The sequence below is a fragment of the Carettochelys insculpta genome, chromosome 20, assembly GCF_033958435.1.
Source record: "Carettochelys insculpta isolate YL-2023 chromosome 20, ASM3395843v1, whole genome shotgun sequence".
In the NCBI taxonomy this organism is placed as follows: domain Eukaryota; kingdom Metazoa; phylum Chordata; order Testudines; family Carettochelyidae; genus Carettochelys; species Carettochelys insculpta.
In genome coordinates this window covers 8,962,084-8,984,511 of record NC_134156.1, presented here as the reverse complement: position 1 = coordinate 8,984,511, position 22,428 = coordinate 8,962,084, and the positions used below count along the sequence as shown (strand labels likewise).

The window sequence follows — 22,428 nt, the reverse complement described above, 5'->3', positions numbered from 1 at the left end:
TGACTTCACGTATGACTTCAGCTATCCTTTAGTCCTCTGGCACTGGTTCTCCAGTTGGGTCAGTTTCAGTTCAGCCTCCTTCTACTTGTGAGGGGTAAACAGGCCCAGGGAAGGGACTGATTGCAGAACTGTCTAGATTTCCCTTTCTCATGGCACAGCCACTTCCTCGGTGGTGGTTGTCACAGGGGAACTTATAAGTCACCTACAGTTTCTCCAGGTCCCAACACAGAAATCCTGCAAGTAACAACCACACACAACACACCTTTAAATAACTGAATTCCCTTAGTCCACTTTTCCACAGCCCTACTGTTTTCTGAGTACCAGCAGCACCTTCCTTGCTCCCCTGGTTCCTGGAAGCAACTGCTACAGACATTCAGAAGCCCCTTCCTTATTTCCCTGACCCTGCCCTAGCAACCAACCAGAACCACCTCTTGGTTTCCCAGTCTCTTCCCACAGATTGAATTTATGCTAGACTTGAAGCTCTCTTTTATATGGACCTACTGGGCCCTGCAGCTTCTTTCCTGAGTGTCTTCATCCCATTCAGCCTCCCTAGGGAGCATGAAAGACTCTCTTCACTGCTATTTTCCAGGGTGTGGCAGGGAGGAGGCCTCAGGGCCTAGTCCACCTTTGTCATGCTGTCCTACTGTAGATAAAACACAATAATAATTACATATAAAAACTATTTAACATGGTCCAATATGAAAGGAATAAAAATATTTTAAATTATACTTTGTTTTATTTTTCCAGAATAATATTGTTCCATCACACGAGGGAATACAGACATGTACGGAGAAGAGGCCACAGTCTATCTTATAAAAATCTCATGTTTTTATAATCACTTTATATTTAAAATATGAAGATCAAAAAGATGACCACCTTCCTTTTAACTTTGAAAACAACCAACAGATAGATCCTTAGAAATCCACTAGTTTCTGATTGGTTGAAGCAAACTCAGTTCTTTGTGCTAATCGTAACATATCTTTCCAAGAATGGCGCAGTAATGATCACCATATAATCAGCATCCATCAGACAAAATGAAAGCACTTAACTTTAAGCTGGGTAGACCATATGAATAACAAAGGGAAGTTACTGGAAAATATTATCGTTAGAAGAGTATCTGTGTTGATCATAACTATCTTTTACCAAGAGGTTTATTTTATATCAGTATCTTAGTTTTGACATTGTACATATTTTGCAGCACCAGATCATACTATATTTTAAGAGCATTACTTGATCTGATCAGCTTTTTATTTGAAAGCCAATTAGAATATGCTCTATGCCAGTATAGTGATGTAAAAGAGATACTCTTTGGCTATGTCTACAGTAGCCCCCTTCTTTGAAGGGGGCATGGTAATCAGCCTGATTGGAGAATAATAATAAAGTGCTGCCATGAATGTGCAGCATTTCATTAGGCTAATTCTCCCGGCGGCAACTTCGAAGTTGTAACATTTTGGGGATTAAGGGTGCTTTGAACTTGCACGGGTAGTTCGAAGTGCCCACGGCTACACGGCACACCAGCACTTCAAAGTTTGCAACTTCAAAGTTGCCGCAGGGAAAATTAGCCTAACGAAGTGCTGCATATTCATCGCAGCACTTCATTAGTATTCTCCAAGCAGGCTGACTACTATGCCCCCTTAGAAGAAGGGATCTAGTGGAGACACAGCCTTCTTGAAGTATTTCCTTGCCCCCCTAGAAGTCATTAGCCACTCAAAAGGTTCCATTTCCGAACGTTCTGATGTCAAGCATGTCATAATACTTTGCACTTCTTTGAACATCTCAAAGCATTTAACAAACATTAATCCTCAAATCACTGGTTAGATGGATAGATATTATCATCCTCATTCTGCAGATGGAAAAACTAAGGCACAGAAGACCAATATTTTCAAACCTGTGTGCCTAAAGATGGATACTTAAATCCATAATTACAGAACTGAGTAAAACTGCCTGATATTTAGGTATAAGAACCACAAGCTCCCACTGAAGTGAATGGCAGCTGGATCTCTGAAACTCAAGTCACTTTGCTTTAAGGTCCATATATATTGATTTAAATCTATAATTTTAGGCAGCCACATCTGAAAATGATGGCACAGGTTACTTGTTCTAAGACAAGACTTCATCCAAACCCAGAACAGTTCTGGCTCTTACTGCCCTATTTTAACTCCTAGATTACATTTTTTGTTAAGAAAACAGATATGGTGAAATAAATCTTTGTGTAACCAAAAACAGACATTGTATATTATTTGGTGGGATGGCCATTATTTATGAAGATAGTAAAATTAAACTGTATCTTCGTGAAGATCTAACGAGGAATCTGTCATTAACATTTTTGTATTGAAGGAGGCCACGTGATCTTTATTGTGCATAGCTAGCATGCATTCCCCACAACATTTCTCTTCATTATGGACCTATAGACCTCATAGCCTCATTAAGAAAACAAATATGGGGGCCTACCTACATGACAACCACTTTAAAATAAATGTTATTGAGATAGCTAAATTAAATTTCAAAATAACAAAGCCCTTGAAGGTCCTCAACGTATCATATATATGAAAGACTTGTCTATACTAGGAAGACCATCTATCAACCCACTCTTTTGCCTTTCTTCAGAGATTGAAAATAGTTTGGCTGCTACTGTAAACACAAAAACCATCTGAATGGGGTTTGCACTTATCAAGCCATCTTAATCCAACTCCATTTTCATGTTTTTTGAAAGCGTGCTGAACATTTGTTCTGATCCACATTGCTAATAAAGCTATGTTTGGATGAATCTGCTCCTGATGCTCATCAGCAATATGGCATTTTGGTAGTGAGGATGAGATCATGCAGCCATTCAGACTCTGGGAAGCAGGACTCAACTGCAAAGCCCATAAGGAGTGTAGCAGCAGTGGAATCTTCAAAGGAAGTATCATTTAAGTCAAAGGGATGCAAACTGCAAAAGCACACCAGGACAAGATCCAAAGGACTAGTTTGTGGATTTTAAAAGATTTGGTATGCTACATTTTATAAGTTGGGACAAATATTCTATTCATCAGTTTGCTAGACCAGCTGAATGAAAAGGTCTCTGAAAGATTTGTGGACAAAAATGGTTTTGGTTGTCAAATATTTTTAAGGCAATAGGAACTTGTGCCCATAGAATCATCTTCCAGGTAACTGTTAACCTGAAAGCATCTGCTCCATCTAAAGCAATACCAGTTGGAGAATGAGGTACTAGATACAAAGGAACTGAAGTTAACTGATTGCAGATTTTAACAACATTGCAATCCTTCTGTAAGGACTCATGATGACAAGGGATATTCTTAAAGCTACAGCACCTGACTCATTGTTACAGAGGATATATTTCTTTCCTCTTTTGGACAGGGAAACTTTTGTAAATTGGGTATAAGCTCATTTTAATAGGTCTGGTTTCCTTGCCAAAAAAAAAAAAAAAAAAAAATCACATAGCTCCCCACGGTGCTGACAGGAATTCAATGGGCAGGTTAATGACAAATGAAGCACCATTGTACCTCTTTATGAGGTTAAGGGATACCATAGCACTTTCGGAAACGTGGGCGTCTGTCTCTTTTACACTCCTACCTCCTTAGGGAAGAAGGAGCAAAAATCAAAATGCAAGTTTTCAGCCTAAATGTAAGCAAGAGAGACCAAGAAATGAAATGTAAGGAGAACTCATCCTCTATTTTCAGAAGCTGAAGGAAATTCAGTTTTTTCCAAAGAACAGTTTTGACATACCATCCAGCTGAAAGAATGAGACTGAGTGGGTTTTCAGAAGTCTCAGGAGAGAGAAGTCCTTCTTGGCCAGGTTGAATTGGAAGAGCTTCTAAGACTCCTGGAGAAAAGATTCTCAAATTCCCACACAGGACGCTGGAGGAAACTAAAACTAAACTGAAAGGAACTAAAAGGATTATCATTTCACTGGTGACACTAGACACAAATATTTGCAGCAAACAGCAATTTCACCTCTACAGAAGTGTAAATCTGAAGTGCGTGCTAAGGAAGGAAATACGCTGCTTACTAGCATTGGAAATTCCTTAAAACTAACTGGAGATCAAGCAGAGGCCTACAACAGGAGACCAATATTCCCAGAAAGTTTTTTTTAAAAATTACCACAAAACATAGGAATGTTCAGTGCTTTATTCTTCGCACGTATTTATGAATCCTCTTAAATTGGGTAACAATGTGTTACCAGGAGATGTGAGAAAACAGTCAACCATCTAACTTTTTCTAAAGCATAGAGGCCATATTCTACCATGCATGGAGTAACTGTGACTGAAATTATTAAATCTGCAAGGGTAGCAGGCACGGGGATCACTTAAAACTAACTCCTCTTGGGGCTCTTTGTCCTATTGCAAAAGCTAGTCATCAAGGAGCAGGGCTTTATTTCCTACTTCCTTTATGCATAAAGTACCTGTGACTAGCTGAAAGCCTTTGGAGATTGCTGGTGACGTAGAACAGACCTAAATCCAAACAGGAACGTTATATACAGACAGTGAAAGGAGGAAGTAACAAAGTGATCTTAGTTATCTCACTGAAATCTTGGATTACAGCTCCTCTCCACTGTTGCCCTCATATTTTGTACTCTTCTTGATAGGATTATACTTATTTGCTTACTGCATAGGTTATATCTGTGCTACAGCTGGGAGCAAACCTTCCACCATGGGAGCACAGACTTGTACTAGTAGAGTTGTATGCCTAAAAGCAGAGCTTTGGCTGTTGTATCTCAAGCTGACTACTTACTCTGAGCTCTGGTGGCTAGCCTGAATCTCTTTCAGAGCTGCAACGTGCACACTGTTTTCAGTGCACTGGCTCAAGCCTGCTAAATGGAGTGTCCACCAGGCCTAGGAGGCTTGCTACCAGCTGCAGTGCAGACACACCTTTGGAAAAAAGTGTAGGTGCTTGAGGATTAAAATTTGTACACTGTTGTAGAGATATAAAGAACTACAAAAGTGCTAAGTATTACCACTATGCAGAAAAATAGAGAAAACTGATTATTTTAAACAAGAAGTTTATTTAAACAACAAGACGGTTTACTTGAAGGGAAACTACCTAGGATCAATGTTTTTGGAGTAATTTACCCCTACTTAGACAGATTGTTATGCTCTACATGTAACAGCTACGTACAAAAAAGTTATAAAATCGTCCTTGCTTTTACAATGATAAAAGAAAAACATTGAAATTATCCAATCAAACAAAGTATGCAATGTTTTTGTTTGTCAACAGTGAGAGCAAAATAACTTATTGGAATATAAAGATAAAAGTTGAAGGAGCATGCCACAATGGAGAAAAGGGGTATTTTCACAGAACCAGTTTTTTTTCCCCCCCACCCCATCTCCATTCCATGTTGATCAAAACATACCATTGGCCATTGAGTTAAAAAAAATATGCATTGTGTCTGCGCACATACACCAGATACTTTATGTACAATAGAAGGAAGAGGGAAAGAAAGAGAAGAGAAAAAAAAAACTATACTGCAGTAGTCAGGATGTGGCTGAACCAAGTCTCATTTTTCTAATTGTGAATGTGTCATCTGTGGGAGCACAGTTCTGGAGAGGAAAGTAGCAGGTTCTCTTTCTAGTAGACTCCTCCTGTCTGCTGCTGGAACACATCAATTGTATCTTCATCCTCCATTTCCAACTGTATCAGAAAGAAAGAAATGTCAGTTTCACATATATTTGCATATAACTCTTATCGCAATTTAAAATGAACAGAACGAACTCCCAAATTTATGCATTCATCCTGCCTTACAGGAACATGAAACTTTAAGGCCATGTCTACACTAGCCCGAAACTTCAAAATGGCCATTTCAAAGTTTACTAATGAAGCACTGAAATACATATTCAGCACCTCATTAGAATGCCGGCAGCCGCAGCACTTCAAAGTTGATGCGGCTCACCACCGCGCAGCTCCTTTTCAAAAGGACCCCAGCAACTTCGAAATCCCCTTACTCCTATCTGCTGTTAGGCATAAGGGGATTTCAAAGCTGCCGGGGTTCTTTTGAAAAGGAGGCCCATTTGGATGAGCCGCGCAGCGGTGAGCCACATCAATTTTGAAGTGCTGCAGCTGCCAGCATTCTAGTGAGGAGCTGAATATGTATTTCAGCGCTTCATTAGTAAACTTCAAAATGACCATTTACGTGGCCATTTTGAAGTTTTGGGCTAGTGTAGACGGAGCCCAAGAGTGATTAAAAATGGTGGATAATTGACTACTTAAAACAAAGGAAGATCTGCTCTCTAAGGGCCTCACAGGCATTAGCATGTTCGAATTCCCTTGCCTGCTTCATCAGACCATTTCACCCTTCCTTTCCCCCATTTCCCTTAGTGTACCACCTCCATTCCATCCTGTGGTTGTTCAAATGCATAGCATCTAAGTGGCTTAATCTACAGTATTAAAGAAAGCAAACTATGGTCAAAGTAACAACAAAAGAAGAAAATAAGATATCAGTTACGAGGTACAAGGAGTTTAATGATAGTTTCCAGACACGTTGTATGGCAATGTAACAAACAGTACCAGAGTGCTAAATAAATCACATAAGTCTTTTCTGTAATACAAGTCTTGCAACCGGCATTCTGGAGTCATTAAAAGTACAAATGGAGCTTACACCGCAAAAAAAAGCCCAGAGAAGTATGTCTAAGGCCACAGCCACACAGCAAGTTGTTTCAGAATACTAGCCACTATTTTGAAATAATTTTGCTAACACCCACACTACGCACACCCTGTTTCAAAATAGCATACATATTATTTCAAATGTCATAAAATTTATTGCAGAAGGAATAATGTTGAAATAGGCACTGTTAAGACACAGAGGCCGTGTTTACACTATCCAAAGACTTTGAAATTGCCATGCAAATGGCCATTTCGAAGGTTACTAATGAAGCGCTGAAATACATATTCAGCGCCTCATTAGCATGTGGGCGACTGCGGTACTTTGAAATTGATGCGGTTCGCCGCCGTGCGGCTCGTCCAGAGGAGGCTCCTTTTCAAAAGGACCCTGCCTACTTCGAAGTCTCCTTATTCCCATCTGCTCATAGGAATAAGGGGACTTCAAAGTAGGCGAGGTCCTTTCGAAAAGGAGCCCCGTCTGGACGAGCCGCGCCAATTTTGAAGTGCCGCGGCTGCCCGCATGCTAATAAGGCGCTGAATATGTATTTCAGCACTTCATTAATAAACTTCAAAATGGCCATTTGCATGGCAATTTCAACGTTTTTGGCTAGTGTAGACATAGCCAGAATAGCGCTATTTCAAAATAAGCCACATTGGCATCCAATATCACTGTTTCAAAATATGCACTGTGTGTCCAGACGTGTTTTTAAAATAGCTGCACGTTATTTCAAAATGCATTCTTGTGTGCAGCTGTGTTATTTCAAAATAAGCTATTTCAGAATGAATTATTTCGAAATAACACTGCTGTGTACATGTACCGAGACCCTGTACCTACAGCACATTGGCGCAGATGTGCCGGTGTAAAGCTTCTGGTATAGTCCTAAGGGTCAGATTCTGTTTCTGCCGGAAGTCCATGAAGTTTACTGTTTTCAGTGAACGGATTTCACTTTCATAATATGCATGTAGAAGAGTAAAAATTGCACATAATTTGTTTTTTGCTGCATTTCAGGTTCAACCAAAAGTTTAAAATTTAAACAGATGTGGTAGCGTATTCTCTGAAGTAAAAATCTGCAAACAGCCTGATGAAAGCACTGGCAGAATTGTCAAGTCCCTTACTTATGAGATGGCATGCTGAAAGCATAAACTTTAAACAGCACGCAATTGTGGGGCAAGTGCTTGTGTGCAATTATATATATCACCCCCACAAAAAGACATTCGTGGGCATCATCACCAATTACTACTATCACTCTACATTACTGGTCTGGTTTTTGTTTTTAAACATATATTTCAGCCATCCCAACTGCACGACATTTGGTAACTTTACACTACTGAGCTACCAACATCAAACTACAGATGCTGAACAGTTTTTATATTATTGTATGGTATATAGTTCTACAATATAGAACCATCACCTGGTAGGCCTCTCTGTGTGTATATATTATTCAAAAGAACTTCAGTACTTACCCGACAGGAATATTAACCCATCACAATCATTGCAAACATAAAGTAATATCCATACAGGGCTTAGCCTCACTAGAAGCTATACATCATCTTATCTGGCAATGTTCTGGTATAAATTTAATATTCTGGATATTGTTATGGTCTTCAACACTTCTGAACTAGTTACTGTAAAGTCCAAAATTATACCAAGTCAAAACATAATACTTAAGCATTAATAGTTATATGGATGTTTCCCTTGAGCAGTTGTGTTATACACAACCATTAACATCCGCAGCATGCTTTCAATATAATTTTTTTTTACCTGTGCAGGTGTATCTGTTTCATTGATTGGCTGCCCATCGAACCGGAATCTGATTTGCCTCATTGACAAACCCTAGCACAAAGAGAAATAAGTGACATGTTAAATGCTGTCTAGTCTTCACTTTGACTTGTAACTGGAGCTATACTGTAATAATAAGAGGCCAACCAATCCCAATTGGTGCTATAATCCCCTTCCTCTCCTCCTGTACTAATTGTGAATTTGCAAGACATAATAGTGCAAGGATTTGTAGTGATTGCCTCTGACTTATAGTGCAGTGCGTTTAGTTTCTAAAGAGATGAATCATCGCCCCTATTAACTGAATATTAGTTCAGTACATTTAGGCTAGGTCTACACTTGCCCCCAGCTTCAAAGGGGGCATGGTAATCAGAATAACGTGAGATTACTAATAAAGTGCTGCGGTGAATATGCCGGCACTTCAAAGTTGCCACCGTGTGCGTGTGTGTGTTTACTAATGAAGTGCTGCATATTCACCGCAGCACTTCATTAGTAATCTCCCATCACCTTGATTACCATGCCCCCTTTGAAGTGTAAACAAGCCCTTAGTATACCAGAAATCCCAAGTCACGTTCTGATGGCCAGTAGCCACTGGAAAAAAAATACAAGAATTTTCAATAAGTCATTTGTAATAAAGTTAGAAGTAGCATTTTAGGTGGCAAGTGTCACAAGTGAAAAAATATCCCTGCTCAAATGTGCAGCACAGCTCTATTTCAGTCTCCAAAAGCAGCAATATTCTACAACTTTTCTTTTCTTCCAGGAAAGCTCACATCAACCTGGTAGTCTGAAAGGACTTAAAGTAGCTAAATTACTCCTGACTGGTTACCTTTGACATTAAAATATTTTAAATTTCCAGCATCTAATGCTAATAGCTTCCTTACTGAATATAAGGGACACATAGATGAGATGAAGTTACAGAACCTGTATTATCTAGAATACACACAGATAAGAAACCAGTAAAATTAACCACTTCAGGTGGCAAATTAAGTCAGGTTTTAAGGGAGTAATCTACCTTCATAGGGAGACTACCCAGATAGGATAACAGAACTTTTTAAATTCAAGATTTTTTTAATTCATTAAATCATTTGCTAACCCCGTCCTCCTGTGAAAATACTATTTATCATTCTTACATGGGCTGTTAGATGGGGAAGTGGTGTTCCTACACTAGCCTAAAAAGTCTTTTGTCAGTGTCCACTAGGTCTATGCAGAGCAGACATAGCCAAGATAAGTTGAGCAAGGAACAGTCAGTGAGAAAGAGGTCCTGACAGCCCTGACAAGTCCTTGTCAGCCATGGAACAAGAAACAAAAATTGGTTTTACTGATGACTTGTTATTGAGGGATTGCGTTGTCAGGAAAAATGTTTTAGCAAGACTATTCAGATTAGTAAAATCTGACCAACTACAGCTCATAATGAAGGAATTTTCCCACTAAGGCAACATCCTCATCTTGAAGGCCTGAAGTAAGTCTTCAGATTCTGGTACTGTTCATCCATAAGATCATCTAAGTTTAAGATATAAGCCTGTGGCTGACCAAGCAACAAAGTGGCTCTACAACAGTCTGCGGCACAAAGGAATTTGGTTCAAGCTCCAGTGTTGAAGGACAAAGTAGTGCATATAGAAAGCATGCTATTGATGGACTCTTCCAGAAACTATGTCTAGTTACTAAAGTGGAGTATTTGAGAGAAGGACGACCAAGAGGGGGAAAACTCGAGGCTCCACCAACAGAAAAAGAACACATGGAGAGTCACAACACCAGTTGTGGTTCCTGGCAATTTTGTACTGGGCACAAGTAAGACCTGACAGAAAAAGTGTATTTGAGATCTCCAATCGCACAAAAGCATTAAGTGCAGAAGAATCCAATATACTGTAACAATTTCCAGTAATATATTATTCCCAAAACAATGATCCTCAATAACGTTCATCTTCTGAACCTATTTCTGGACTATTTTATTTTAGACCAATTATATGCACAACATTACTTCTACTCTTTAAAGATACATAGTTCTCTGAACTGCCTAGCTTTTGTTTTGGCCTCCATAGATATGAGTTTTTTGTTTCAACTTCATGTTTCTTAGCCAAAAATCTGAAGCTCAGGAGTCTACACACAATTCTCATTTTTAAGAAGTGAGCCTTTTGCAATGCTCAATGACTTCAGATGAAGTAGTGGAATCTACAAAAGCACCTATGAAAAATCTGTCCAGCTGTTTAGATTCTTAAGTATCTATCTTTAGGCCTTCAAGTTAAAAAATCTTTGCCCCCAACTTGTGAACCCTTTAGAACAGCAGCATCCAATAGGAATTCAAAGATCGCCTCACTTGAGGGTTGTCATCTTTCCATATCCTCCACATTGTTACACAAAACTTTACAGAGCCAGCCCCCCCACCCCGCCCCCAAACATCCCGCCTCCCAGAGAGCCGGCCACCCCCAGCCAGCTCTGTTCTTCAATGCCAGCAACTCTCCAGAACTGCTGGGGCTGCCACCACACAATTCTGCTTCCAAGCAGTGGGGTGCACATGCAGAGCAAGCAGGCAGATGACACTTCCCATGTGCAGCTCGCAGGGGGAGACACATTTAAAGGCTCCAAGGGCTGTGGGTTGGCCATCCCCTGTATTCTCCACCACACAGTGTCATATTTGCCACATGTGGCGAGTGACAAATGGATTGACACCCCTACTTTGAAATAGTTGCTTACCTAGTTTCCTATTTTAACTAAACTTTGGAGGTTATTCAAAATTTGGTTTCTGCTCATTTCAAAAATCACCTAAATTAGTACTCATCCTGCCTTGGAGTGACTAGACTAGACAGATCTGAAGAAGTGGGTCTGTCCCATGTAAACTCATCACCAAATTAATAATATTGTTAGCCTTTAAGGTGCTACAAGACTGCCTTTTTTTTTTTTTTTTTTTGCTTCGTGAAGATACAGACTAACACTCACACTATTCAACCATCACTAATTTGTCGTCACACCACCTACTGGGGTAAGAAAAACTTATGGATTGCACTCCAGCCTTTAATACTGGGACATGATGTCATAGTATTTCAATGTGAAAGTATGCATCATTCAAAATGATCTCTAATTCTGACTGTCAAGGGTGGTTGTTGCTCGAATCAAATCCATTCTCACCATTAAGTAAGTCAGCTGAAGTCCTCCTGCTTTATACCTAGGTTTCCTGAGGCTCCCAAGATTAGCTCAAACCCAAAAAATGGAAAAAAGTACTTTTAAGCATCTTTGATAGTATTTTATACATTGTAATCACACAACAAAAGAATTTAAATGAACCCAATAGCTTTCATTTGACCTCAGTGCATAAATCCCTTGAAATATACCCCACCTTAGCATGAGAAAAACAGAATTGCTAGACTTAAACCCGGTGCACGCAGTTTTTGTACCAATGTATCTATTGTAGACAGGAGTCTGATTTTTATTGAAATAGTTATACCCATACAACATGCAACATTCATAGAGGTATAGCGATTCCTTAAATTGCAAGAGGGGGCTGTGAAGGCTAGGACTATTACAGGGCTTGAAAAAGAACTAGATAAATTCATGGAGGTTAGGTCCATTAATGGCATCCCTAGCCTCTGTCTGTCAGAAACTGGATACAGATGGCAGGAGAGAGATTGCTTGATCAATACCTGTTTGGTCCACTCCCTCTGGGGCACCTGGTATTGGCCGCTGTCAGCAGATAGGATACTGGGCTGGATGAACCTTTGGTCTGACCTACTATGGCCGTTCTTATGTTCTCATACAAGTATCGTTAAAATCAGTACAACTTGTGAGGTTAGATTAACTTAATGATGCCAAAAACAAGCCTTTTGGAGAAGAAACAGCACCTTTTCCCACACCTATGACCAAAAATAAGTTTCCATAAGGGTATGTCTACAATACAGAGTTATTCCAGAATAGCTTATTCTGGAGATATCATTCCAAAATAAACTATCCCCGAATAGTGCATCTACACTACAAGGAAGCAAAATTTATTCTGAAATAGTGTGTGAAATAGCACTGCTTACAGGGGCTCTGATCTGAAATGCTACGTCTACACAACAGCTTTATTTTGAAATAAACCCCATTCTCTGTCTACACATCCCCTTTTTTTAAATACCTATTTCAAAATAGGCACTATTCCTTATGGAATGAGGTTTACCAATTTCAAAATAAGACTGCCATTTCTAAAGTCTGAATCTATAACCAACCATTGACATTTTCTACATCTGTAGATAAGAACTAAGCCCCAAAAGTCAGAAGTCTGATGTAAGAACAAAAACTGTTAGAAAGGTACATATTAGATTCAGCTGCCTAGCCACGCTCTTATACCCCACCTCTCCACATTTTGGAGGTTGCTATATTAAAGTTGTCTGCCAACAAGAGACGACTGTAAAACAGATGTTTTAAAAAAAATAGATAAAACAAAGGTTAAAATTTCTTGAAAACTTTCTCCCAGTTTGTTTAGCAACAGACCCTCAAAGCAGTACATATCTACTGTGTTGGGTTTTGTCAAACAGGCAATACCTTTATATAATATTTATTGTCCTCATCCATCTTAAGGTAAACGACCCTTACTATAGACATTATTTCTTACAATATTCACCATAAGCACCTCACCTGTCGTTCACAATAGGCTTTCATGAGTTTACTAAGTGGCGTGTGCCTCTTAATCTTAAACTGCACAACAGACCCATCTTGCCCTGCCACCTTCAGATTAATGTGGTCATTGTTTTCAGTCTTCACTCCTTCCTGTTGAGGAGAAAACAGAAAGGAGAAGATGATTGTAAAAAAAGCATAAAATAGGTTAATATTTTACCAACTAGCAACAGTTTATTACAGAAGAGCAAAAGTACACTACAAACTTCATGCTTTGAACTATAAAAAAAGAGTTAGTGTTTTTCAATTTTCCTAGTGTGAAACACCTCACATTTTCAAAAAGGCAAAAAAACCTACAGGACTGAAATTAACAAATTCTGTCAAGACCTACTGAAATAAACAGCACACACAATGGCGATGGAAGATAACCTTAAAAGGAAGACAGACACATATTAGCTGTTTTACTGCGACTATTCTCCAAAGCTAAAGAAAAATATATATTTTTGTCACTTGCTCACATACAACAGTACATTTTATCATTTTAAAATAAACTAAATTTACAATTGTAATCTCAAATATCCTATACATTATCTCCCTCACTTTAACTTAACCAGTAAAGCAATTTCTGCAATTTACAGATTAGAAGAAAGTTTAACTTCAATGTCAGTGCTGAAAGGGAAGCAAGTTCAGACCTTGTATTTTGTTATGCTTCCATGAATCCATTAAAATAATTAGCTCCTCAAACTAGGAGCTTTATCCTTTTTAAAAGAAAAAGAAAAATCCCAGTTTGAAATCTTCTACTTCAATAAAAACATAATCCAGACAAATAATGCAAAAACTTTGTGGGTTTTAGTAACAGAGAGTAAGCTGTGCTAGTCTATACACTATCAAAACAAAAAGCAGTCAAGTAGCACTTTAAAGACTAGCAAAATAGTTTATTAGGTGAGCTTTCGTGGGACAGACCCACTTCTTCAGATGGTCTGAAGAAGTGGGTCTGTCCCACAAAAGCTCACCTAATAAACTATTTTGCTAGTCTTTAAAGTGCTACTTGACTGCTTTTTGTTTTGATTTGTGGGTTTTAGTTTCATATACTGATAAATTCTAAAGGCCAAAGAAATCCATTGGGATAATCTAAAAAAGGAGGCCAAACTACAGAGAGGACCAAATTTCTCTAATATAGTTGTTAGATCTTATCTTTGGGGCAGGGAGGAGGAAGATCCAACCTCAATTTAAAAATTAAGAATGTCTGAAAACTCACCATGACCCTTGGTAAATTGTTCCAGTGGTTAATTAGCCTCAGAGACAAAAAACATACACCTTATTTCCAAATAATTTGGGGCTTGAGTGGAGGACTCTAATAGGGAAGATAAACTACCCAATGCACTCACACAACACTAGGCAATTCAAACTAAGCACCTGTCCTTCGGATACAGGCAGCTCTCCGAAAACTTTGCTTTATTGAAGAGGCAATACCAGAGACACCCAGCACGGGGCTGTGTTCTAACTTCATCCTTTACCACACTGTTGGCCAAGTCCTCCTAATTCCAAACCCTTTGAGCCTCGCATAAGATTTCAGAGCACAACAAACAGTCTTTGCATGTGACAGAAAGTCCAGCAAAGGAGGGTGGGCAGAGAGGAACATAACCACAGCCTGCTGCCTAGGGAGAGCCACAGTCCGAGCCTGGAAGGAAGGGAGGACGGGTCCTTTAAATGGGAGAGGCTTTTGGCGCCTTCAAACTCCATTTAAAATGAAAACGCAGCAGCAGGGAACCGCAGACTGCTCCACGCTGCCCCCATCCCTCGCGCAGAGCTTCGCGAGACCCGCCCAGGGCAGGGGGCGCTGAGCACTAGGAGGCACAAAAGAGCCGGGGCGTGATCTACCGTCTTGCCCTGCCCAGGCCCAGCAGGGGCAAGAGCCGCCGCGCTATTTAGGGTCCCCTTCCCCAGGGTAGGCGTGGGATGTTGCAAGGCCAGGCCCAGGCCGGCGGGGGCGACAGCCCCTCGGGGAGGCGGGGGCGACAGCCGCACTTGGACCGGCCTCCCTGGGACAGGGGAAAAAGGGCCCCCCGGTTCACCCCGCTGCGGCCCCCGGCGATCTCCTGGCACGGAGCCAGCTCCTCCCCCGCCGGGGGAAAGCAGGGCCGGGCCGGGCGGCCTTGCACGGGACAGGGAGCGTAGCGCGAAGGCGACCGGGCCTGGCGCGGAGGGGGGAGGAAAATGGCGCGCAGAGCCGGCGCGACAGAGCCAGGGCTACTCTCCCGCCAGGCTGGGCCCAAGCCTGGCCTCTCCTTGCCCCCGCCCGGCGTTTCTCCCTCACCTTGGGCTTTTCGTCGGCCATAGTGAGTCAGGAGGGTCCGGGCCGCTCCGAACGCTTCACAAAGGGGGGCAGAAAGACCGAGCGAGACGAAAAGAGAGAGGGGGAGGCTAGGGTGAGCGCGCACGCACTGCCGCGGGGCCGCGCCTTGGCCTGCGTGCGCGCGGCCGCGCCGCCCCACAGCCCAGGCCCCATTGGGTCCGGCGGCCGGGAGCGCGCTGATCCGTTACATAACACAGCCGAGAGGAGGAGCGTGCGCGCGCACGGGCGTCTCCCAGCCCTGCGTGCGCGCCCCCCCACCCCGCCGGGCGCAACGGGCCGTGCCGTGCCCGAGCGGCGTGTATTGTCCTCTCAAAATGGCCGCCGGCCTGTGGCTGCGGCCTCCATTTGCCCAGGTGCCCCACTACACACCCCTCTCTCCTCCCACGGCAGCCTTCCCCAGCCCTGGGCTCTGCGCCTTTCTGGCCCTAGCTGGGCCCCTTTACCTCCCCTAGATACACAGCCTAGGGGCATCCCAATTAACCCCTCCTCTATGGTCCCTTCTGGGCCACAGACCTGGGGTATCACTCCAGGAATCACCAAACTCCCCTTCTATAAACCCCCTTCTGAGACCAGGCACAGCCTCTGCTGCAAATGTGTCCCATCCCCATCTGTACTGTGGTCCACATGCACTGCCAAGTGTCCCCTACCCCCTCAGGGCTCTCCGTTCTCCCTCTGGCAAAGTTTTGCCACCTAGGTCTCCCAATGCCCCCTTGCTGCTCAGGTACACCTGCACCTCCATACATAGGTGCTTACACCCCTACTTACACCTTCTTTTGTCCCAGCCTTCACCCACACCTGCAGCACAGTCCCTGTTCTTTAGAAATATCACCTCCTATCCTTGGTATCCCAAGCCACAGCCTCTCCCTTGTGTCTCTGCCCTGTAAGTCACATTACACCCTGTCTCCATTTAAAACCCTACAGCTGCCTCACTGCAGCGTAGCCACTCCAGACTAATACCAACAGGAGAGGTTCTCGTGGGGGCACTGTTTATATCTCCCTGAGAACCATTAGCAGTTAACAGAACAATTTTTCCATTAAACTGATGCTGGGAACAGCAGTAGTGGGGTTGGGATAGCTGCATTTCCTAAAAGACAGCTTTACCAGTGTACAAGCCTAATGTAGACATCTTGTATGCCACTTTGCAGTTGTGACACTATGATCCTTTCTGTTTACTCCTATATTATTCCACCAACACATTACCACCAGCTACAGCAGTAAAATTCTTACATAATATTACATTGATAATCCTCAAACTCTTCATCCCACCCTTTCCCCTTGCTAGTGAAGGGTCTAGTATGTTATATGAAGTGTTTATAAGGGGCTAGTTCAATTGTGAAGGACAGAACTCTTCTACCTAAAGGAATGCTATGCTGGCTTTTCTCTCAAGAAATTGGAGGCATAAATCAAGTGTACTGAAGTTAATTCCGCTTTCAAATTTTAGTAGTTTCAGCTAAAATCATGGGTACTGGCCTGCATGTACACCCAAAGGTTGAATCTGACTCAAGCTGAAATTATTTTCAAGGTTTATTTTTCAGATCTTTGAACCAAGAAAGAATGTGATACTGCATGTGAAAAAAAAATCACATAATAAAAGATACCAGAACAAATTCAGAGCATTCTATTGTGAATATCATTTATTATTTGACCATTTCAAGCCACTGTTACCATGCTTAAAAATATCCAGGGATATTCAGATGTTTCTAATCCAGCTACACAAAGAACCAATGATGTGTCAATATTTTACTGAATCCAAATGTCTTACACTGAAAGCTGTCACAAATGCCATTTGGAAATACATCCAAGAATTGATCAGGATAATGGGGGACACCCATGGAATTGATACCAGCAAATCTGAAACCTTCAGTTGATAGCCTCAGGCTGTTGGATAGGTTCCATCAAAGTTGTTTTTGAGCCTTTACAATTTAGGTATTGCTAATGCAACTGTCTCCATCATACCCACCTGCTGTTTTCAATACATATTTGGCTATAGAGCAAAACACTAAAAATATACATGTATAATACATAAACTGCATCACCCACAAACTTAGGAGATACATGACAGAAATTGCATGGACTAAAACACTTACTGCGCAACTTTAGAAAATTTAAATTCAATCACCAAAACTCATTCTTCCTTTCAGATTTTCTCAATAGTCCTTCACCAAGAAAGCTGCTCCAATTTTTCCTTGTCTTCTGCAATGGATTTTTCTTCCCTAAGACCAGCCCCCTTCTAAAGGCCCATCAAATTAGCTTTATACAAGACTGGCTAGAAACTGGATCCTCATAACCAGTGATGTGGGGTTATCTTTTGAGTGTTCACACTGACCTGGGTCCAAGGATTTGAGGAAATCATAGGACATCATACCTAAAAGAGGGGCTTACGCCTATGGTTTCACATACTCTGTGGACTGACCACTACCTGCATTCAGTGGAAGGGAGCATAAATTTGCCTTGTGGAGTCACATCACAACCTGGCTGCCCCTGTACTTTAACATTTCCCCTCTGTATCACAGCTCTGATAGTTGGAATCTAATATCGGGTACCATGCAACTGTCTGGCCTCAATACCACTTTTCATGTTCAAGGGGCCAAAAATGATGCCTAACAATTATAATATGGTTTGGCTAGGAAAGAGCAAATTGTATTTGAAAATGCTACCAATATGCTACAGTAAACTCTGTCATATGGGACATGCTATCATTTGGAACTCTCAGTCATTTTAACCATAAGAAAATTTTAGTTAAGCTTTCCATAAGTACAGTATAGTGAAAGTACATACAAATAAATACAGCAAATACAATATAAGTTTACAGTGTACAATACTACTGGTGTTGGTAAAGTACTGTAGATATATTTGTTTGTTTCACAATATCTAATCTTGTTTTTCTTTAGTGTTATATATTGTTAGGTATACTTCTCTATTACCCAAATATTTGAATATCCTGCAACCTCCCAGTCCCATGGTTGCCAGATATGAAAGAGCTGACTGTATTCATGCTGTATCTTGGCATGAAACATTGCATTCAGTACTGGGCAACACATTCTACCAGAGAGATAACTAGCTAGCTGGAGAGAGTCAGAGGTTACTTGGTAAGGGAGCAGAAAGGAGACACTCTTCCAAGCTGTGTCTGCTTACTGCACAAAAACCACTCCACTCACAGTAGATTAGGTAAATCTTCCTACAATGACTGTTCTTACATGTTTTGATCAGAAGTTAGTAATTTTTTTAATTCCCTGTTGGTATGTGACAAGCACAATAGGATCTTGGTCCATGATGGGGCTCTTGGAGGGTATACAGTATGAACAATTAACTTAAGCAATCCTGAGGCTTTGGCATATATTCTATTGAAAACACAAAAAGACCAGCTTCACAAAAAATCACAGTTTGCAAAGATGATATAAGCTGATGCAATTGAACTGCCAGAGACAGTTTAGAGTTTCATGATCCAAAAGGATTAACATTCACAGATTAATTTAGAAATAAAAGGGAAGATATGAGAGCCCACAAATTCTTAAAGAGTATCAACACTAAGGACAAAGCATAATTCTTTATGCTTCTTTATTCAGTACTATCTACCACAGAACCTCTATGAACACAATTCTATGCTTGAATAAAAAGAGTAGAGATTTCAGCTGTCTCAGTATTCACTAGGTACATATCTCAGAATGTGACACAAAGATAAAATATCCAGATACCATCAGTGACTGCTTCTTGGCAGAGCTAGTCTTGGAATCCACAAGGGGACAGGCAATTCTTGATTTGTTCTAAGTGGAGCATAGGTTCTGATCCAAGAGGTGAATGTAGCTGAACCACTCAGTAAGAGCAACCATAATTCATTTTATTTACTATTATACCAAAGAAACTCATGGCAGTAGCATTGAACTTCAGAAAAGGGAACTACACAACAATGAGGAAGACAGTTAATTAAACATTAAAAGGACCAGTGACAAGAATGAAATGCCTGCAAGACAGACAAAAACTAAGAACATTAATAAAGGCACACACTAAATGTATTCACCCATATAAAAAAAGGAGGGCCAAAAATGCCATCAAAGCTAAACAAAGTAAAAGAGGAAGTTAGAGGTAAAAATATAGCCTTCAGAAACTGGAAGAGAATTTTTTTTTGTAAGTACACCAGAAGCAGAAGAGAGATTTTAATGGTTACCACCTATGGAGATTCAACCTTATGCTGATGATTTGAAATTCAGTCCTCCTATTTCTGACCCAGTTCCCTCAATCCAGCCCATCTCAGTCTGTCTCTCTGATAGGCCTTTCTGGGTATTTCATGTCAATTTAAATCCATCACAGTTAAAACTGAAATAATTCTTTTAAATCACCACCTCCTGCATTCTCTAACTATGAAAACACAATCAACCCTCCTTACTATTCAGGCTACTAACTTTGGAGAGATGGGCAAGAGATGCATTTTTCTCCTTGACACATGTGTGCAGGTTGTGTGCCTAAAATACAGCTGCTTCTTCCATTACATTTCTAATATTCTTTCCATCCACACAACTAAGACTCTTGGTCAGACCCCCATTTCCAAACTTGATTTCTCCTTTCCAGCTCCCCAAAACTATCACCCTATTTCTGTCCATACAAAACACAAGAGGCAAGATAATCTTCCTTTTACCATAGGATGCCACATCCCTCTTCCAAGGTCAAGCTTCTTGTACTCATGAAAACTGTTCACATACCCTCCCTACTTGTCTGCCCTTCTGCTCTGCCAATGTTGCTTAAACCTACTCCCTGTTTGATTTTCCTAGAAACATTTTTGCACTGTCCTCCATATAAGGGCTATCAGAACAATAGTGGAATTGAACCACATTCAAAGGGATTTTGCTCTTGATGAATTTGATAAAAATCCAAGAGGAACTAAGTTGAGGCATTAGGTCTGTGCTGTGAGCTGGTGGGGTGAGTATCCATGTGCCTGCCTGTAATTTTTTTGAACTGTTTCTAGTCAAAGGGCCTGTTTGTCCACGTTTGTGAATTTAAAGCATGACTTTGAAAAGTATGAATTGGGAGTGCTTTGTTTCAAGTGGACCTTGAGTGACTGACTGACTTACAATTAAGGCTACAATCAATTGGCTTGCAGTTGAGGCTTTGAGCTGGGTCACCTGCTTCAGCCTCATAAAACCAGCAGTCAGAGCGAATGGAGTGAGCTGCAAACAGAGGGAGTTAGCCTCGGAGACCCTCCGAGAAGTTGTGTTTTGGGATCTTTTCTCCTCCTTTCTCTTTGCTTCCAAGCACAGTAAGTACACTGAGGAGTCTCTCTGAACAAAGGTGGATAGAAAGCTGTTTAGATTGTCAGGATCAACAGGCTGTGACTAACAGCTTGAAGTTTGGCGGGTGATCAGTGCCACGCAGAGAACCCCAAGGGTTCATCCTGTGGCTGGTTTTGTTCAACATCTTCCTTAATGACCTAGATGAGTGAATGGATTGCACCCCAGCAAGTCTGCAGATGAACTGAGATGGGGAAGCGGTAGATATTCTGGAGGGTAGGGATAGGGTCTAGAGTTGACCTAGACAAATTGGAAGACTGGGCGAAAAGAAACCTGATGAGGTTTAACAAGGACAAGCGCAAAGTCCTGCACTTAAGACATAAGAATCCTAAACACTGTTACAGCAGCTAAGCTAAGCAGCATTTCTGTAGAAAAGAACCCAGGCATTGCAGTGGATGAGAAGCTGGACATGAGTCAACAATGTGCCTACAGTCAAGAAGGCTCAATGGGCTGCATTAGTAGGAGCATTACGAGCAGATGTAGGGAAGTGATTAATCCCTTTTTTGGCACTGAGAAGGCCACATCTGGAATATTGTGTCCCATTTTGGGCCCTCCATTACAAAAAGAATGTGGATGCATGGGACAGTCCAGCAGAGGGCAACAAAAAGAATTAAGGCGCTGGAGCACATGACTTATGAGAGACTGAGGGATATAGGCTTATTTAGTCTACAGAAGAGAAGTGAGGGGGGGAATGTAATGGCAACCTTCAACTACCTTCTGGCTTTCTAAACACTAAAAAGATGGGATACACCTGTAAAAGATCACCCAGGACAGGGAATGCTAGCAAATGGGTGTCAATGGCCTACACACCAAGATGTAGGAGTGGAAGAGGCTTACTGCTACTACTTCTATTACCTGAAGGGGGGTTACAAAGAGAATGGAGACAGGCTGTTTGCAATGACAACAGAACGAGGACCAATGGTCTCAAGTTGCCATGAGGGAAGTCTAGGTTAGATATCAGAAAAAACTTCCACTAGGGAGTGGTGAAGCACGTGTCTTGGGTGGGATTATTTAATTGGGATTGGTCCAGCATTGAGCAGGGGGTTGGATTTGATCTCCCAAGGTCTCTTCCAATGGTATGCTTCTGTGATAAAAAAGGTTTTGCTGCAATTTTCCAACCACCTCTGTCAAGATTTGGAAATATAGTTAAGGCACCCAAACAACTTTAACTCTGCGTTCTACTGACACTATAAATTCTAGAGTGTCTTCAAAATAAATCAGTTTAATCTAATCTGGGACAACAAAATACCTTAACTGTAGTTATTGTATATCACCACAAGACAGTTGAGTTTAATATCTAAACAATCAACATATGGAAATGAACAATCATTTCACTAAGCGCCACAGCTATTACTCTGTACATTTGTAAAAGCCTATACAATCATATGCTCATCTCATCTACATCTGAAAAAAATGTCTCTGCCAAATTATGTACCAAAGGACAACCAAAATATCTACATGTTTCTTAAAATGTGGCATCCAGAACTAGAGTACTCCAGCTGAGCAGGACATTACCTCTCTTGTATTCATTCTTATTAATGAATCTCAATTTTAACCTTTCTGTTTCTGCATAAAAACTAAGCTGTTGTGTTGTATTCATCCTAGTTCTGGGCACGGAGTAGCAAATAGACTACATGTACTACTGTACCTCCAAACCTCCTCTTTCACAATCAGTCCCACATCCTCAAACTGTGAGACTGATTCAGAAAGTAAGAAATAAAAATAAATCACTTTTTCAACAAACTTTCTATTTTCTAAGAGATTACATCCTTTTAGCTTTCAGATTCCAAGGTTATGCAAGTGGTGAGTTCAAAAAGTTTGCTGCTGGCCAACTT

At 41.1% G+C, this 22,428-nt stretch overlaps 1 protein-coding gene across 1 annotated transcript; it reads right to left on the bottom strand.

The window, feature by feature from the left end:
* Positions 1 to 716: 716 nt before the first annotated feature.
* On the bottom strand, positions 717 to 15,502 carry SUMO2 (small ubiquitin like modifier 2). Its single transcript, XM_075014148.1, has 4 exons — positions 15,273 to 15,502; positions 12,977 to 13,108; positions 8,357 to 8,428; positions 717 to 5,628 (listed from the first exon to the last, which is right to left on the bottom strand). Exons 1-4 carry the CDS (start codon positions 15,291 to 15,293, stop codon positions 5,566 to 5,568), a joined length of 288 nt encoding a protein of 95 aa, XP_074870249.1. The 5' UTR covers positions 15,294 to 15,502; the 3' UTR covers positions 717 to 5,565.
* Between the last annotated feature and the right edge of the window lie 6,926 nt (positions 15,503 to 22,428).

What these genes read in the sequence shown, in the direction of transcription:
- SUMO2 (XM_075014148.1), bottom strand. Translation starts at nt 15,293, where the DNA reads ATGGCCGACGAAAAGCCCAAG. An exon ending in TGGCCGACGAAAAGCCCAAG is followed by an intron (nt 13,109 to 15,272) that starts GTGAGGGAGAAA and finishes TCTCCTCAACAG; the next exon opens with GAAGGAGTGAAGACTGAAAA. An exon ending in AAACAGATACACCTGCACAG is followed by an intron (nt 5,629 to 8,356) that starts GTAAAAAAAAAT and finishes TTTCTGATACAG; the next exon opens with TTGGAAATGGAGGATGAAGA.